The sequence below is a fragment of the Mirounga angustirostris genome, unplaced genomic scaffold (genome assembly GCF_029215605.1).
Source record: "Mirounga angustirostris isolate CCGP_5_RB_7025 unplaced genomic scaffold, mMirAng1.0.hap1 SCAF_11, whole genome shotgun sequence".
In the NCBI taxonomy this organism is placed as follows: Eukaryota; Metazoa; Chordata; class Mammalia; order Carnivora; family Phocidae; genus Mirounga; species Mirounga angustirostris.
This window is the reverse complement of record NW_026991719.1, coordinates 12,068,610-12,088,445: the sequence shown is the minus strand read 5'-3', so window position 1 is coordinate 12,088,445 and position 19,836 is coordinate 12,068,610. Positions and strand designations below refer to the sequence as shown.

The 19,836-nt window shown below is 41.6% G+C and overlaps 1 protein-coding gene across 1 annotated transcript in view; it reads left to right on the top strand.

Moving 5' to 3' along the window:
* Nucleotides 1-19,574, top strand: part of CLTRN (collectrin, amino acid transport regulator) — a 32,240-nt gene extending 12,666 nt beyond the window's left edge. Inside the window, exons 4-6 of the mRNA XM_064574816.1 lie at nt 5,055-5,168; nt 9,907-10,101; nt 18,794-19,574. Coding sequence (XP_064430886.1) covers nt 5,055-5,168; nt 9,907-10,101; nt 18,794-18,950 — 466 coding nt within the window. The 3' untranslated portion in view covers nt 18,951-19,574. The remainder of the gene's footprint in view (nt 1-5,054; nt 5,169-9,906; nt 10,102-18,793) is intronic.
* Nucleotides 19,575-19,836: the final 262 nt, after the last annotated feature.

Sequence of the window (19,836 nt, the reverse complement as noted above, 5' to 3'; positions counted from 1 at the left end):
GAGGATATTTCGAACTGTCTGGAGGTACTCTGGGATTACAATTGGACGTGCTACTGGCCTCGAGCATGTAGAGGCTGGGGATGTGGTACACATCCTACAAAAGAATAGCCTCCCACAAGCAAGTCTTACCCAGTCTAAAATGTTAATAGTGCTGAGTTTGAGAAACTGCTCTAGACTCTTCACTCATTTCCCTAATGCTATTATTTTAAATAACCATGATAGATATATCAAAATTAAGGAACTACCATTATTTCAATATTATTAAACTAATGGAATTTTTCAGACCTACTTCCCTTTTTTCTAATGTCCTTCTTCTGTTCCAGAACCTATGCCTCCTCGATGATCACCCCAGCGATAGAGACAGTTTCTCCATCTTCCTTTGGTTTTCATGAACTTGGTCTGCCTTGGTTTTCAGGACCTTGACACTTTGGAGGAGGTTTATACGTGTTTCTTATGTGGGTACGGTTCTGACCCCATCCAGGTAGCATATGGAAATGTGTGTTTTGGACTACATCTATGCCTGGGGAGTGTTGTGGCATTTAGACAGCAAGGCTGAGAGATAATCAACATGGTGCTAAGCTCAGGACAGTCCCATGTAATTAGGAATCTCCTACTCAAAATACCACCAGCACCCTCGTGGACACACTAGATCTCAAGCCCTTTGTAGCAACTCATGTAGAGTGAAATGCCTTGTCTCAAGTCTAGCAAATGGCAGGTAGTAAACTTCAAAACACACACTTGATATCTAGAGGTTCAGTCCAGGACATTTTGTATCTAACAGTAACTGTCAACATTGAAAATGTTTCAGCAACAATTTGAATCTTCTAGAAATCTTTATATGTAGGTAGATAAAATATTTTCAATCTCTTTGCCGAGGTGCTACATGAAAGCATGAGTTGCCACCAATGGAAACCCCGAGTAAAGAACTTGAATTCGTAGTAAAGGATGGTGTAGTTCCACAGTGATGGGGACACAGGAAAGTACGTGGGGTCACGGTTGTGTTGGTGGACTTGTATGTGTCCTTCCTCCTCCTTTATTTTTCCTTATAGCACTTCTCCACACCTGCTAGTGTGTCCATTTATTTAGTTGTTTACCTTCTCTCTGCACCCCCTTACAAAGCAAGCTCCATGGGAGAAGAGACTTTGCTTTGTTTATTCTCTGACTCTCTAAAGGGGGATGCCGTGAAATTCATGTTTGAACAGGATTTAAAGAGGCTTTAGATGGAAAGAACAATGCAGGCAAAGCGTCCAGATGACCTCTTAACCCGGTTCCTGGCTTCCCCATTAATCCAGCAATATTACTTTGCATTTGTTTAAATTCTGTAAATGGCATGTGCCACACATAATATACCACTCCCCATCTCTTCCACTCAGCAGTGTATTTTGAGATGTAGCCTGTCGTTAAAAATATGGAGTTCAGTGATTTCCAACTGGGGGTGATGTTTGTCCCTCTGGAGATACTTGGCAATGTCTGGAGATGCATCTGACTGTCACCGCTGGAGCTGGTCCCATTGATATCCGGGCGATAGAGGCCTGGTGTGCCGTTCAACATCCTGCAATGCACAGAATTACGTGGCCCAGTAGCCCACGAGTGGAGAATCCTTGGGCTCCTTCTTTCCTTCAGTTTGTGGAACAGTATTCCCGTGATAGCACATAGCACGTTTGCTTTATCCATCCCCCTGCGGGTGGGCATTTAGGTTGTTCCAGTTCTCTGCTCTGACGGAGTGCTGGGAACAACATCCTCACCTCTCTGTGTGTGGGGGGTGTGTGTTTGGGGTGTGTGTGTGTGACGTGTGGTGTATGTGCTGTGTGTGGTGTGTTGTGTTTGGTGTGGTGTGTGTGTTTGGTGTGTTTGTGTATGGTGTGTAGTGTGTGTGGCGTATGTGCTGTGTGTGTGGTTTGCGTGTGGGGGGTGTATTTGGTGTGTGGTGTATGCGGTGTGTGTGTGTGTGTGTGTGGAAGAGAGTTTCTCATAGTCACACTCTGCTCTAGGAAACACTTCCAAGTCCTGCTGCAGATTCACACCCAGAGCACTGCCTGGGGTTCCAATTCTCAGCATCTTTACCAGCATTTCATAGTTTTTAGCATTTTCATTTTGCCAACCTGAGAAGCTTGAAAGAGTAGCTTATTTTTTTAAAAATTTACATTTTCTGATGATTAATAGGGCCAATCTATTTGAATCATTCACACTCCACAGTATTCTCCAAACCTGGGGGAAATGTTTTGGCCAAACATGTACCACTTCGGTTTGTTCATCTCTGTATCTTTGCTGTGTTTTAAATTTTTAAAAAATGTGGTGCTTTGTTTTTTGAGTGCTTTCCGCTCCACCCCCGCCCCCCCTCCCACACCACCCCCTCCAAGTCCCTCTGGAATATATGGCAATGTTTGGAAATATTTTTTTGTATTTACACAACGTCGGTATGCTGCTGGCCCCTAGAGGATAGAGGCCAGGGATTCTGCTAAAACCCTACAATGCAGAGGACAGCACCCAACGAACAACAAAGAATTATCTGGCCCCAAATGTTTACCGTGCCAGGGTAGAGAATCCATGGTGTCGACGAAATCCTAATATATGTACCTTTGCAAGAAAGACAAAGACACTCTGTATGATAATGAAGTTGTTTATTATTATTTTAAAAATAAGAACACCGTTTTCCTCTAGAAACTGGGATTATAGGGGAGAAGCATGCCTTCCTGCTAAGAGTGTTTCCAGGGAAAAGGCAGGAGGAGTGGGTGGGCAGGAGGAAGGCAGAGGTTTTGAAAGCAACGGTGTTTCTTCAGTGTGGACTCTGCAGGGTCAGGGGAGGTGGGTCTGGGTGCTTGGAGGGGCTGCCTGCTGGGGTGGTGAGGGCTGACTGGTGGGGTCAGTCACTCATGCAGGGGCAGAGCAGGGGTCAGCAGGGTAAAAGAACTGTGGCTTTGAGTCTCAGGAGGTGGTGGGGGCAGGGCCCTGGCTGAGGATTCAAGGGGGACCCCAGGCTGCAGGAGGGCCCAGGCCCTGGGGAGTGCTGATCATCAGCTCCTCAGCCGAGGCCCGGGGACTCTGCGGTGGCCTGGTGGTGCCCTGGCAGCAGGTCAGGCCCGGGGTGGGCGTCCGCTCCGTCACCAGGATGCCAGGATGCCAGGAGCAGAGGCCCCTTCTCAGAGGCCCAGGCCTGGGCACAAAGGAAGGGACCACTCCGTCTTTGCACACAGGCTTGAAGGCAGATGGCCCGGCCCCTGGGCTCGGCCTCCTTCTCTTGGCGTGGGGGGCTTCAAACTGGAGAGGTCTGTGGATCCTCTTCTTTCCTTTCTGGCACGGGCTCCGAGCCCTCAGCCGGGTCTCCTTGGCACAGGAGTCTGGCTGCTCCTGGATGGGTGGGCCCCTGCTGAAGCTCCCACTGCGCTCGGCAGGAGTGATTTTGATGGTCCGCATGTTCCAGATGTTTCGGAGGTTCTGGGCTTTCCAAAGCCACTGCTTCACGAAACTCTCGCGGTTGCTAGAGAAATCCAACCCCAGGAAGGTGTGGAGGGGTGACCTGCCGTGACAGCGCCTCCAGGCCTTGGGGACTATCGCCCTCTGGACTCTGGGCTGGTCCAGGTGGGGCGGCAGGGTGGGGCGGGGCGGGCGATCCGGCGCCCCCGGTGCATGGAGATGACTTGGCTCTGAATCGGGCCCAGGGGCCGGTGGGCCGGCCTGGGCCGCAGGGACCGGCACCTCCAAGCGGGGCGTGGCAGCGCGGCCTCGGCTGTGCCCAGGTATCTGCCCACGTATCTGCTCAGGTAGCTGCCCATGTTCGCGGTGCGGCGGGGTCGGGGCCTCCGACGAGGAAACGCGGCTTCCACAAGTGCCCCGAGAGTCTGCGGACGCGGAACTCGCAGGGCTAGAGCGACCGTTGGTATCAGGGCGCGAGGGCGGCACGTGGGGTCTCGCGTGGGGAACCTCTGGACACGGGTCCGGCACGAGCCAGGCCAGGGCCCCGCGGACGTGGCGACTGCCCCGGGCGCCTGCCGCTACTGAGGACAGGGGAACCTCCAGCTCCCACTGCAGGTCCCAGGCGCTTGGCTTCTAGGCAGAGGGGCCTCGAGGGCTTCGGCTTTTGTACCTGACACTGAAAGGGAGAAAATGTAGGCATTTCGATCAGGTCCTGGAAATTACAGAAAACCGATGGAATGACACTCTCCTTCATTACTGTATAAATGAACATAACGCGCTTGGATGCTCTTTCAAAGGAAGAGGAATCTACGTTTATTAGTAAAGGGGATGTGTGCTTCCATCTTCCAGAATGGTTGCTAATGTCCCTTTTTGCAATTGTGCTCTTAAGAAAATGGTGAATGCCATTCATGATTTATGTTTTAGCCCTGACAACGTTGAGTTATGTGGACTCTCCTATAATTTTCAACCTTTATATCTTTCATACATTCATATATAATTGTCTCCAATCTGAACACTAATGTCATTTCTTTCCTGTCATATCTACTGGTAATGTATGTATACAGAGTGGTGTGGCACATTCCCAATTGACATTTGGAAACCAGGTAATTGCAGAAACCGTGTTTAAAGGCTGCTGGAAATTGGTGATAGCACTTCAGCTTGGCGCTCCAGTACTGGAGTGGGAGAGGAACGGCGGTGTGGCCAACACAGCAAGCATGTAAAGGGGTGGCAACTGATTTGTCTGGATCTGAGATGTGGAAGGTGGGATGAGACTAAAAAGAGCTTGATGAGGAAATACCAAAGGCATCTGTGGTTCAGAAAGAGGCCCAGTGTTGGGGAAGTAGGGGTGCTGTCAGCTAACAGGTGATGGAGAATGAGATCCTTAACACTCTACTGTGTACTTTTTGTTATTTTTTCATTTTGGTAGATTCTTATTTTGGGAATGATCCCAAGTATCTGATTTTGAAACAAAGGAAATTTCCTGTTATTTTCTTCTTAATAAGGCATTTCTTAAAATGGTAGAAATGGCTTCATTCATAGCTAAGACACCTTTAAGATGATAATAACACCAGAGTGGATATTCTAATGGAATTAGTCATTATTTGCTTATAATGTATTTTTTTTTTCACCATCATCTGCAGAATTTCCCACGTCCTACTTTGCAATGTAACCCAGCGGGTGTCATTCTGGTTTGTGGTTACAGATCCTTCAAAAAATCACACCCTTCCTGCTGTTGAGATACAGTCAGCCATAAGGTAATCATCACTAAATATGTCTTCTACTGGTATATCAGCTTGTTGATTGATTTGACTGTTTTCATAAATTTTGAAGAATTCTCTGACTGCTTCACAATGATTTAATTATTAATATGTGAAAGATTTAACTTTGTTAGCTTGTATTAAGGATTAGTTTGGATCAGTGTTTCTCATCCAGGGACAATTTTGCCTCCAAGGAGACATTTGGCAATGTCTGGAGACATTTTTGTGGTCACAATTGAGATGGGGGAGGTGGGGTCTTGAATAGACAGAAGTTAGGGGTGCTGCTAAACATCCTACTATGCACAGGACAGCACCTCAGAACAAAGAATTATTCAACCCCAAATGTCAATTGTGCTGTGGCTGAGAATCCCTGGTTTAAATATTAGCTATGAATGTTTAGTGCTGTCTTCCTTTGGCAAGAACATCTTGTACGGTGCTGTTGTGTGATGATTTATCACATGGATTCTAGAGCCCAAATGCGTAGGTCTTAAATTCTGGTTTTGTTTCTTGATTACAGACAAGTTACTTCCCCTCATTTTGTTTTCCTCTTATAATCTATAAACGGGAATAGTTATGGTACCTCACTCTCAGAGTTGCTGAGAAGGTTAAATGAGTTAATAAATGTAAGGTGTTTTGAAGGACAAGTCATACCTTTGACTTTTATTTGAAAACCAATAAAAATAGTCTCATTTTTTGGGTCTCTAAGGACTTAGCTTCTTTAGTTAATGTACAGTCTTTGCCTTTAAAAGATACTTTTTAAAAAACAAGGTAAGAGCATGACTCTTATACAAATTAAAAATAAATGCCACTAAAGATTTTATTGTCTCATTAATTAATGAGGGAACCAGTAAAACCAGTTCAAAGGAGACTTCAAGGAACCATGCATCTATGGGAATCAAGGAATGGTGATGTCCATTTATAAAAAGATGCACCCTTCTATCCATCAGGTAGTGATCAATCATATTCTACCAGACACAATTCACTTGATTTTCTCTGGACAAAAATCATTTACATCATGTCAGTTTTCTACCACTTACAGATCTGCAAAAATAACTCAAAGACAAATAGAAGGTATAAATTGTCCAGAAAGTTGTATTCACCAGATAATCAGTAATATTTTTTACCCATTTCAAATTTTACACAGTTTTTCCTGAAAGTTCCTCTCCGCCTCTCCTTGTGATCATAACAAACTTTCAAAAGTGAAGTGCATTCTTGACTTCAAAGAAGGATGCAGTTTGTTTTTACTTCAATCAGTGTGTACTTTATGCATGTAAACTTCCCATCCTTCAAATGATTAATGTTGGGCAAAGGTATATTGGAAGAATGAGTTCAGAAAATAAACTATTTCTGGAAAAAGAAAGAATGAAACAAAGTAACTCCCCTTACAACAGACTTACAAGTTACTGAAATGCACATTATTCTCTTTACCAAGGAGAAATATCTAGTATAAGAACTCATTTGCTCTCTGTAAAATATTAACATTTAAGATAATGAGTATATAATTAATGCCAAAGGTTTTTGTGTGAACAATAATCCATTTCCCTTGCCAAAGCAAAGGCCTTGAGGATCTATATAGTGGGAAATGATTTAATCTGCTTTAACAAGAAGGTTTGAACTACATTGTTCCTGTGCTTTTGCCTCTAAAAAATATTGTTAAGACCCACCACTTAGGGAATAAGAATTAAGAACATTGTATTTCACATGGAAAGGAATTTTATTTAAGCCCTCCCCCATGATCTGGGAGGGCTACAAGGAAATGAAGGCACTGCGGTGAAAGCAGGCTTCCATTAATGTGAGGGAGAAGAGTGAGTGTTGGGGGTAGAGGCAGAGGATATAGGTGAATATGTCCACAACAAAATGTCTCTGTCAAAGGTCCTAGCAGCAGAAGCTACTTAGGGGGTGAGGATGGCTGAGAGAATGAGAATTTATGTTAGGGATAGGTCTCATCAGTATTGTATGAAAATAAAGGGAACGATACCAAGAAAGAAGGATAGCATGAAAAGCAAGGGGACAGCATCTAGAGGACAGGTAATAGGAAATTTCAAGGCTGAAGAATCTGCGGAGTTGGGCAAAATAATGCTAGTTCCACTTAATATTTGCATAACCCTTTCTGCTTCATAAAGTGTGTTCCTGCACATCTGTGGCATTTAATGTCAGCACCAATCACTTTTGAGTAATTATTTTTTTAAAGATTTTATTTATTTATTTGAGTGAAAGAGAAAGAGGTGAGGGACAGAGGGAGAAGCAGACTCCCTGCTGAGCAGGGAGCCCTACGTGGGGCTTAATCCCAGGAATCCGGGATCATGACCTGAGCTGAAGGCACACGCTTTACTGACTAAGCCACCCAGGTGCCCCTGAGTGATTATTATTATCCCTGGTTTATAAATGAGGGAATTGAGACTCAGGGAGACTAATTGATTTGCTGAGGCCACCACACTAGAAAAATGAAGAGTGAGGACTTGAACCCAGGCATCTGCCATCACATCCAGTGGTGTTTTTTCCTCTCCCCCAGAGTGTCCACACCTATGGGGTTACTTGAGGGAATGACCCACCAGTTCTAAGATGTCTGTTTTAGCTCTGTTGTGAGGGCCTGGCCTTATCAGGCCAATCTTGGCTGGAAGATATCCATGTTGTTGACACCTATGGGGGATTTCAGTGGTGGTTGGAGATTTAGTCTGTACTGATCTAGAACTTCTAATCAGCCAGAGAGGCAAAAGAACAGCAAAGTATTCACTAACCAGGTAGATAGAATGAGAATACAGAGCAACATCTCATTTTACTCTGAGCTATACCTTGGTAGTGGGGTTCATTATTTTGTAGAGAGGTTTGTGTTCCCAGATTATCAATGATAGGTTATGGAAAAAGGAAACTTTCCATAGTTTGACAATAGCCAAACTATGGAAAGAGCCCAGATGTCCATGGATAAAGAAGATGTGTGCGCACATGTGCACGTGCACGCGCGCGCACACACACACACACACACACACTAGAATATTACTCAGCCATCAAAAAGAATGAAATCTTGCCATTCGCAATGACATGGATGGAACTGGAGGGTATTATGACAAAAAAATTACATTGGAATTATCCCCTGCTATAGATTATCTGGCTGGGATTCTTTTTCACATTCGTGAATAATCATGCCTCACTGATTTTTATTTGCTAAAGGAGGTCTCTCCTGATAGCCTAGTGCTGATCTGCAGAGATTCTCAAGCCGTTACGGTCAGGTTCAAGACCTACACTGTCCAGGATGGTAGTCAGCCCCCATATGTGACTATTGAGCACTTGAAATATAGCTAGTCCAAGATTAGATACACCCTAAGTGTAAAGTACACATCAAATTTCAAAGATTGAGTACAAAATAAAATGTGAACCAACTCAATATTGATGACATTGAAATTATATTTTTCTGGATATATTGGGCAAAAAAATTATTAAAATAGTTTTGGGGTACCTGGCTGGCTTGGTCAGTAGACCATGTGACTCTTGATCTTAGGGCCATGAGTTCAAGCCCCATGTTGGGTGTGGAGCCTACTTAAAAAAATTAAAATAATTCCACCTGTTTCTTTTTACTTTTTCTTAAAATGCACCTCCTAGAGAATTTGAAGTTACACATGAAGCTCACATTATATATGTATTTTCCATTGCTGCTCTAGAGGCAGATGAAGTCAGCTTGTCTAGTGTGAATTCAGTCAAGGCCATACAATATCCCCAAGAAATCTCCTCATCTAGTTTGCAAATTCCAGTTAGAAATTCACTTAATTTCTTTTCAGTCAAGTAAGTCTTCACTATCAACCCCTCCCTAATTGCTGCCACCACCAAAAATGCAGATTTTCCCCGGGGAAGAGTAACTCATTTACCTGGATATTTTTCTAGAGTTTTGGACTTCTCAAACGCCAGTGACTTTAGTTGTACGAAACTTGTAGTTTCCTGAACAAATCTACTATACCCTTGTCTCCAATCCTGTGCTCACTATACACTTTGGTCTCAAGAATTCCTAAACAAGAATTCAAAAGTTCAAAAGTTGCTTTCTCAGGAAAGCAGTCCTGACTTCTTGCTATGATGTTCTTGGCCATCCCCTGTCTCCCATCGTGGTCATACTTAAGCTCTGTCATGGAACATCTTGCACTGTGCTGGGATTGTGGAGGGACTGAAGTGCCATCCTTCCAGACTGCACTAGACTATAAGCGCTGTGGTAGTTTCATTTCACTTCGTATCTCTAGCACTTAGCATCATATCTGGTACTTGGTAAGTTTTCAGCAAAGGTTTGTTGAATTAATGAAAAAAAAATCAATTTGTTGGATTTGCAGCTGCTCCTGGCTTCATGTTTTCTTTTTTATTCCCGGTTTTCTTGTCTTCTTATGTTCTTATACCTCTTCTGGCTGTTGGTATTTGTGTAAGCCACCTTAAATAGAGTTGTGTCATCTTAATCTAGATGCTACTTTTCTGGAAATAAAACATGGTGGACAGAGCTTGAAGCTCAGGAGTTGTGGTTACTTCTAGGACATTCCCAGCTATGGAGGGCAGTAGGCGAGCCTTTCAGTAGCAGCCAGCACTGCCTCGAAAAGGGTACCAAAGCATGATTGCCCCCGTCAAACTGTCTAGTCAAACTGAGGTCTCTTGCTACAGGGATGCTCTGTTTCTAGAGATAATTGTAATCATGGAGAGATAGGTCTGTACCTTCTGTTTCTAATTTTTTTTTCTCTCTTGTTTGTTTTTAATCATCATACTGTAGAATGAATAGGAACCGGATCAACAATGCCTTCTTTTTGAATGACCAGACCCTGGAATTTTTAAAAATTCCTTCCACTCTTGCACCACCAACTGACCCATCTGTACCCATCTGGATTATTATATTCAGTGTGATATTTTGCATCGTCATAGTGGCAGTCCTGCTCTTGATTTTGTCAGGAATCCGGCAACGTAGAAGGTAAGATACAGAGTGATTTAGGGAGGATTTTCCTATTTCCTCATGACTTGGAAAAATAAGGAGAGGATTTTCCCCAAGCTGAAGATAATGCCTTAAATCTGAAACTTTGAAAATATTGGTGATTATCGGAATATCACTTAGGCTCTTGTGTTTAGAGACTTTTTAGAGTCCAGTGTCCCTTACTAACTATGACTCCTTCCATTACTATCTTTTTCCTTATTCTACACCATATGAATATTTCATATCAAGAATTGATTTTAATATCTGTATTATGCTTTTGTAAGTTGGATATACAAAGCTAAGCAGACTTTTTGGGTAGGCAGAGTTAATTTTTAATAGTCCTCTACCTCCAAATGCTAGCAGTTCCACAGTTTTTTCCATGCATCCTCAGCTTGGCTTGCTTTTTCTTGGCCCAGTGCCTATAGCCGCCATCTTGTCCCAGATACTCTTGTGCTTCTATACTTCCCTCCTTTCAACAACTGCTTGTCCCTCTGGTGCCTATAGTATTATATGGAACCATGTTCCTCAAAGTGAACTTTGAATCAACACCTTGCATCAGAATCACCCAGAACACTTGTTTAACATGTAGGTTCCTTTGCCCTACTGCAGACTTTCTAAATAAAATCTGTGATGGGGATGCATTTTAATGAATATCCAGGTTATTCTAATTAACTTAGTTTGAGAGCTTCCAACTTAGAGATTCCTACTACCAGAGTTCCTTTACCTGGATTCTGGGGCACCTACAAACTTTGCTGTCTAAATTATTGCAATTCTTCAAGGGAGAATTTCAGACCAATGGGAAAGTTACTAAGGTAGTGGGACAGGAGGAGAGGAGGATAGGATTTCTCAGCATGATGAAAGGAGAAAATAATTTTGTTTATCAGTACCTCTGATCCAGAGGGGAAGTGGAGAGAGTCCTTACTCTTCACTAGACAATTTGATTCTTCTAAAAACCTTCTCATCTGATACCAAGGAAGAAGAATTCTGGTAAGTGGGAATCACAGGGACATGCATTGGTTTTCAAAAGGATCGATGCCCACACAGACATGTGGGATGAGTTTGGCCAAGTGTGGGTCCAACTAAATGTTTCTCTGGAGGTTTACTACTTTCCACATGTCTCACTCTAGTTACTAGCAGAAGGGAATCATTTCAAATGTTGGCCTTTATAACTTTTTTTCACAAATGATAAGTGAAATGCTCTGGAATAAATGAGATTTATGTCTAGTCCCCAACTTAAACTCAAAGATTAAAATCAAGTTGTTTGATTTTCTTCATCTTGGCATGACATGCAATGCAGAGAGCCTTGGTACAAGTTGTCAGTTTGTTTTGTTTTCAGTTTTTTTAGTATTAAGGAAGATTCCCTTGCAATATTTGACTACTTATGTTTAATATTTTTAAGTTCCGTATTAATCCTAGAATTCTGTGATTCTATGATTTCTAACTATCATAACCTCTGTGAATTCACTTCATCTCCTTGGTTCCCAGTTTTCTCACTAGCACAGTATACTGTAGGAGTTAGAAGGATGGACGGTGAGACATACTGCTTAGATTCAAAGTATTTGTATCCTGGATTCTGCTCTTGTATGTAACCCATTAACTATGTGCATATCAGGAAGCACAGGCAATGAGTCAGGGAACCCAAGCTCAGAAGAATATGGTTTGTGGTGCTAGTGTCGAATTGGTTAAATCTTTCTTTCTTGCCTGTGCAGAGATAACTTTGCTAGAGTGACAGTGAGGTATACCAGAAATAATGAACTTGGTGGGATAAAAAGAGTTAATGCTGTGGCGTGCTTAGAGTGGTTCCTGGCCCATGGTGAGCGCTCAGTAAGTGTTAGCTGTTACTGTTATTTTATTATCCTGCCATTTGCTGGTCTTCCAGCTTGTGCTATCTCTTTCCTGCTGAGCAGGTTCTGCAGTAATATAATAATTGGGTGTGTAGCATCATAATCTGTTGCCCAGGAGAAATGAGGCTGTTGTCACAACCTTGCCTTCGCAAATTTATTTTGTGTTCAGACTAGGGAAACAGACAGACAAATCTCTTGCGTAAACCTGGAGAGCATCACTAATTGGCAAATAGAGTCAGGACAGTTATGACAACCTTCTGAAGATAAATTGATTTGTTGTGTTTTAAGTTAGATACAATCTGTGGTGGGCTTCTCTTGAGCAAAGTATTGCTTCGAAGGTGTGGAGAGGGTGCAGTCTGGAGTGGGGAGAGCCCTGGTAATGGTGATGAAAGCCCTTTCTAATCATGGAAAAGGCAGGAGTTGCCTCCAATGCCTTTAGTCCTGAGGAAGACAAAGACTTGCTCAACAATTCAATCCATACATTAGATATTAACAAACATAGTTTGCATTATACAAAATCTTACATTTAGAAGGCCAGGAGAGACTGCAGGGTCATCTCAGTTACCATTTTGCTTCTGTGGAGAAGAGTGCCACTGTCATCTACGACGTATGCATATTTAAACTTACTGTTGAGGAAATTTCTCAAGGAAAGCCTTAACAATTCTTTTACCTGTTTCAGTAACAGCATTACATTGATTGTTCATAGCTGCTGGCTGTAAAGTATACAGTCACTGGGGGCCAAGCTAGTGAACTCAAACACTAGCTGTACCCTTTAGTCAAATGACCTTGGTCGAGTCATCCAATTTCCATGGGACTGTTTCTCCATCTGTAGGAAGAAGATAATATCTCACAGGGCTTCCATGAAGATTGGATGAGATAAATGTGTATAAAGTACCTAGCATGCACTAAATAAACAGTATTATTATCCAAGATCAGCTTAACCCATTTCTGTGACTAAGAGATACTGAAAAGAGATCTCGTTTTCATTCAGAAATTGTCACGATACTATAAAAAATTTTCCGGTTCAATGGCTCATTGTTTGGGATTTTATTAGTTAACAAACACATATGTTAAAAAGCAAATGATCTTATTAGGGTTACTGTTTACTATAATAGTGGTGAACTGGTTAACCAGCTTTGTAAAAAAAAAAATCCCAATTTGTAGCATTTGTTGATTTCTTATCAGGTATGAAATTTCTGAATATTTAACAATCACCTGTCGCAATCCTATACCAGCCAGCTTCAGCACACCATTACAAATGCCACCTCCTTGTGAAATAATTTGAGGAAGTTGCTTTGCTATTACCATCTAGTTGAGAATAGCAGTTTGTGGAAATGAGAGACTTGTTGAAGGAAAAAAAGCTTCAAAATGATTTTTTTTTTTTACTTTTGGGAAACAATTAGGCAGCTGGGTAGGTGGGCAGGTACCCAAGATGAAATGCATGTACTCCACAATGATGTCCGTACTAGATCTGTGTCTAGTGCTGGCCCACAAGTAGATGTTTTAGTTCTCTGTTCAGCTTTATGATGATGATAATGATGACGATAGCAATGGTTGTGATGGCCATGGTGATGTGACAATGACAACGGTGATGCAGTTGGTGTGATGTGTGTTTTAGTAGAAAAAGCACTGGATTGATACTCTTGGTTTTGGGTTCCAGTCTCAGGCTCTGGTGCTTATTATCTGGGTGATCTTGAGCCGGTCACATATGGAAAATGAGGATAATATTTTCTTAAATAATTATGATGATGGGGGCGCCTGGGTGGCTCAGTCGTTAAGCGTCTGCCTTCCGCTCAGGTCATGATCCCAGGGTCCTGGGATCGAGCCCTGCATCGGGCTCCCTGCTCCGCGGGGAGCCTGCTTCTCCCTCTCCCACTTCCCCTGCTTGTGTTCCCTCTCTCGCTGTGTCTCTCTCTGTCAAATAAATAAATAAAATCTTAAAAAAAAATAGTTATGATGATGAGAAGACAAAGTTAGAGAATACACACAAGTGCTTTATACACTGGAAAGTGCTCTAAATTAAGCTCTCCAGAAGCCAAGGCCCAAAGAGGTAAAAAATACCTTATTCCTTTATTGACCATCCATTCTGTGATGGGAGCTCTAGTATTTATCAGGGAAGATACATACACAGATAACGTGGATGGTCCCTGCCTACAAGGAGATTATAGTCTTGCACTTGGTAACAAAGCCAGGTTAAGGACTCAGGACATAGAATCCTAGCTAATGCTCACAGTTGAGCAGAGTCATTAGTAAATTCACTTGGTTTATTTCTGGTTATAATTCTATTCCCATAAGGTCAGTAGTAAGCAGAAATACATTTAGATTTCTACAAATACTGCTTTTCAAACAAGGGGATGGGGCTCAGCCAACATTTTCATATACTGAAATTTCACATTCTTACAAAGTTTTAGTTAAGTCTCAAAAATAGATGTGTAAATAAAATCAGAAATGTTAGAGCTAATTGTTTTCCTTTGCTGTTCTTAAATGTACATACTCAATAGGAATCAAATATGTGTTTTGAGTGAAGCCTGGGGAGATTAAGTAGAGTTCTAGGTCCACTGGTTTCACCAATCTTGTTCCATTCTCAAAGATAAGCTGCTCTACATAGTTGAGTCTTAGCTCCTTCATTTGAAAAACAGGGATAATAAGGGGCTCAGTTGCTTAAGCGTCTGCCTTCGGCTTAGGTCATGATCTCAGGGTCTTGGGATCAAGCCTCCCGGACTCTCTGCTCAGTCGGGAGTCTGCTTCTCCCTCTCACTCTCCCTCTGTGCTCTCTCTCTCAAATAAATAAAGTCTTTAAAAAAAAAGAAAGAAAAGCAGGGATAATAATAAAATCTTTATAATATTGCAATAGGAATTAAATGAGATGATTAAATGAGATAAATAGGAACTAAATGAGAAAAAAAGCACTTAGTCTGGTTTCTGTCATGTAGTAGTTACTAATTATCATCATCATTATTATTATTTTTAAAGATTTTATTTATTTATTTGACAGAGAGAGACACAGCTAGAGAGGGAACACAAGCAGGGGGAGTGGGAGTGGGAGAGGGAGAAGCAGGCTTCCCGCGGAGCAGGGAGCCTGATGCGGGGCTCGAACCCAGGACCCTGAGATCATGACCTGAGCCAAAGGCAGACGCCTAATGACTGAGCCACCCAGGCGCCCCACTAATTACTATTATTATCACTACCACACAGCAGACATAAAGCAACCTGCCTATAGTCACATGGTCAGAAAGTTAGTAGTAACTGTATTTAAAACCAGATAGGCTGGATCCTAAAGCCCATCAATCTGACTGGACTGCAATGCCCACTGAAATCATTCCAGTAACACTGACATTTTCCCCAGGAATCATCCATACTGATTATGAGGATAGTTCTCATTTGCCAATAATTAATTCTGTTCTGTTTCAAAATCATATTTGTCTATCCTTTGTTGTTTTTCTGGCTATTCTTGGGCCTTGGCTCTTCAGCCCTATCTAGTTTGAAGGGAGACAGAAATATTCTTTGTGCTTTCAGCCACCACTACTTTATCTTTTTTTTTTTTGAAAGATTTTATTTATTTATTTGACAGAGACACAGCGAGAAAGGGAACACAAGCAGAGGGAGTGGGAGGGGGGAAGCAGGCTTCCCTCTGAGCAGGGAGCCTAATGGGGGCTCGATCCCAGGACCCTGGGATCATGACCTGAGCTGAAGGCAGATGCTTAATGACTGAGCCACCCAGGTGCCTCTTATCTTTCTTTTAAAAAGATTTTATTTATTTATTTATTTATTTATTTATTTATTTATTTATTTATTTATTTATTTATTTGAGTGAGTGAGAGCATGAGCAGGGGGAGCAGCAGAGAGAGAGGGAGAAGCAGGCTCCCTGAGCAGGGAGCCCGACTCGGGGCTCAATCCCAGGAACCCTGGGACCACAACCTGAGCAGAAGGCAGACGCCTAACCACCTGAACCACCCAGGCGCCCCACCACTACTTTATCTTGAGCAAACCCTGCTCCTCAACACCCCTTAGCTCTGAGGGTAACCTGATCTTTTTTTTTGGTCCCCTCTTTTGCCGCTCTTCTCTCTGGACTTATGAGAAGTATGTACTCTCAAGGTTTTTAAGAACTAGTTTCAGGTATTTTAGTTACTTTTTTAAAAAAATCTTCTTCCTAAACCACCGGACATTGCAAGAACAGAGGAAGTCATTAACACTCAATTTTATTTTTCAGGAAAAAGAATTCATGTTTTAAGCAGAACATCAAATCAGAATGATCCAGAAAGATAGTTAAGTTTTATTATTGTTAGTAAGAGCAGTGCAGAGGTAGTGAATCAGTTTATTACAGTGCACACTATGAAATGTGACCAAGTGCCGTATTACTGTTAGATAACCTTCGAGCCGCTTATTGTGTCCAGCCAGCACGTTACTGACACTGCAGTTTGTAATGCCAAGACTCTGAACAACTGGATCTAAGGTCACAAAAGCACTGGCACAGCTCCATTAGATGCATTTCCACAGCCATTTTGCTCAGAATCTTTTTGGTTGAGAAATCCTTCTTCTAAAGAAGACAAACTTGTCCCCGTCTGTTTGCATCTTTCTTTTTAGTTCTTCCCCATTCCTTTGTGAGACCTAATGGATTAGTTCTCCTTTATGGTTGGGAGGGGAAAGTGAGATTCCTTGCAGTGATCTGCATGTGTCCAGCTCCCTGTGATTTTTCATCTAACTTGGTAAAAACACTTTTTTTTTAAAAGATTTTATTTATTTATTTGACAGAGAGAGATAGCGAGAGCAGGAACACAAGCAGGGGGACCGGGAGAGGGAGAAGCAGGCTTCCCGCAGGGCAGGGAGCCCGATGTGGGGCTTGATCCCAGGACCCTGGGATCATGACCTGAGCCGAAGGCAGACGCTTAATGACTGAGCCACCCAGGTGCCCTGGTAAAAACACTTTTTTAACTGAAGGAGCTGGTGTCTATTTCTAAGACTCCCATTGCATTACCACCTGCTTTAGAATACTCCCTCCACTAAGATTTTTGTAATATGAGTTTCATACTTATATACACAATATATATATTTTAGAGTAAGATTTGACTGTTTAAAATCTGTTTATTGTTGTGGAGAATTCTTATTCACTCCAAGACCAGTGAGGAGTGAGTGTGGGGGAAATTGCACAAACTAGACATTTTTTGATGATAATTTATAAATATCCATTTGTTACTACTGGGGCTTCATCCCTACTGAAACATCACTGCTCTTTTTTATAATCCATAAAAATGGGGAGGGAGGATGAGTGAAATTTGGAGTTTTCCCCTTTTATTAAGTCCTTTCTTTTCATTTTAAGACAAGGACTGTCTGTTTGAACACATAGTAGTAACTCAAAACATAGTTATTCAATGAATGTTGGGTACTATGAATGGAAATGATGATTGATGGTTATAGAATGTCAACTGCTTTTGCCTTTTGGAGGACATGGAAAGTAACAATACTCCCGTCCACAAGAGAGGGGGCAAAGTATTCTGGTCCTCTGGTAGGTGATTTCACCTGGCTGTTGGACCTCCTCATCACATGAAACTTTGTGCTCACCCCAACCTGCCCTAATTGCTGATGGCTGAAGCTTAGAATGGCCAGTACAGTGTCTTTACCCTGAGGATGGAAAAACACAGCAGCTTATCCATTCCTAGGTCTCTGGGACTAGGACCCCCCAACTTTAACGTAGCATTAGGCCTGTAGTGATAAATTGTGACACCTGACAGTGGCATATCTAATAGCAAAATATTTTCAAGTGATGACAGTGGAATCTACAGTATTGGAATGATACTTTACCTTTCTTTATGAACCTCAGCTGTTTGGAATTATCTAATAAACCATCAGCTAAGCCTGGCAAAATCTATACTAACTCCTTATTCCTAAGGTAGGAAAACAAATATTTTCCTCCATTCATTTGGAAAAGCAAGAATACAAGAGATACAAGAAATATTATGTGTGTAAAAAAAAAAAAAGAAATATTATGTGTGTATATATTCTCCCTTCTCTTCCCTTCCCTTCTCTTTTCTTTTCTTTTCTTTCTTTCTCTTTCTGTGGTGGATCCTATTCAAGATCTACCTTGGGCTACTGTCTAAGTAACTTTGCCTGCAGCATTAGTCCATCCATCCATTAATTTATCATCCAGCCAACCAGCCATTGATCTACATTTATTGATGCATCCGTCTGTCTAACTAGCTAGCCAACTATCCGTGTCCATCCATGTCTGTCCATCCAACTCTAAGCACATCACTTGAGTGCCTACTCTGTGCTGAGTCCAGATCAGCTATTTTATAAAATATTTTAAAATTTATATGGGTGTATTGCCCACCAAAAAAAATATTTTAAAATTTGGACTTGTCTGATTACTTCCTCCTGAGAGATTCAGGTAAAAAAAAAAAAAAATTGGTGATGAGGCGGGGTAGGAACACAGAACACAGAATTTTATAGATAAAATCTCAGTGCATCATATCTGGAGGCACTTGTCAATTTGTCTCATTTTTGGTGATGTTCACCAGATTTCTTCCTTGACAAAATACAAATATCTCTATAATCAGTACATTGCTTGTGGGGGTGATAGACTGAGACTGTGTGAATACTCTGTTCCCAAATCATCTCTTACTCAATGGTTGGGTATCCATTGATGAGCCCCATCCATGTAGATTTCTTATCTTGTAGCAACTTTTCACCTCATTAGCTCTTTATGAGCTTTGTAGTTTATTTGAAGTATGGAATGCCATCAATTATTTCACCATTCTAAGTTTCCTCTTCCCTCTCTTGCCCTCCATGTTTGTACAGAAGACCAGGCTTTCTTCTTCTAGACCCCAATCATTCTTTTTGTGTGCATTTAGGAAGAGCAAAGGACCATCTGAAGTGGATGACACTGAAGATAAGTGTGAAAACATGATCACAATTGAGAATGGCATCCCCTGCGATCCTCTGGACATGAAGGGGGGGCACATTAATGATGCCTTCATGACAGAGGATGAGCGGCTTACCCCTCTCTGAAGGGCTGCTGTTTTGCTCCCCCTAGGAACTCAACACTTGTTTCTGTGCAACTGCTGAGCATTATAAATTATCAAGGGCAGATCATCTATTTTGTTTCACCACTCTTCTTTTCTAAGAAATTTTGCATGTGCATGAAAGTAAAAGGCCGTCATTTATACCCATGAAGACCACTGGAATCGTAAGCTGTTGACTACTTAAAATATTCTAAAATATTTCTCTGACAACACAATGTGTAAATGTAGTCATGCGGTGTCTTTAGTTATTGGTTTAAAAGTGCATTAGTATTAAACATTTCCGGAAATATATATTTTTTCACACTTTGAAGACCTACGGAGAGATATTTTTCCAGTGGAGAATATGCATAATATGGTGTAAAAATCTTTGAAAATGGATCCTTTTTGAATATTGTTTATATCACTCTGTATATGACTAAGGAAGAATAAAATACAATGTTTGTAATGGGATATGAATGATGAAAGTGGGAGTGTCAGTACACAAGGTGGAATTTGATCCTGTTATCATACCAATACTTAACTTATTCTCTATCATTCTCTAATAAGGCAGCCCTATTGGTTGACTATTTCTGCAATTTGTAAAAGTACAATCTCCGTGAATTTAATAAAAGTGCTAATCATCTCTTTTTAATTATGTGACTGATTGTGGTCTGAGATTTATTTTCATACTGTGGAAATTAGTAAGCCTAATTTTTACTAGTTATGTGTAATCTGTTCTACAACCCTAGAAATGAATTATTTTTGTTGTGTGTATCCTTGCTTGAAGACATCTTATAGTTTGTAGACTTCATTTTATTTCCAGATAGGCCATGACTATTCTAATCTCTAATAATAAATTATTATACATTTATGAATAGAAAGAAAATTTGCTG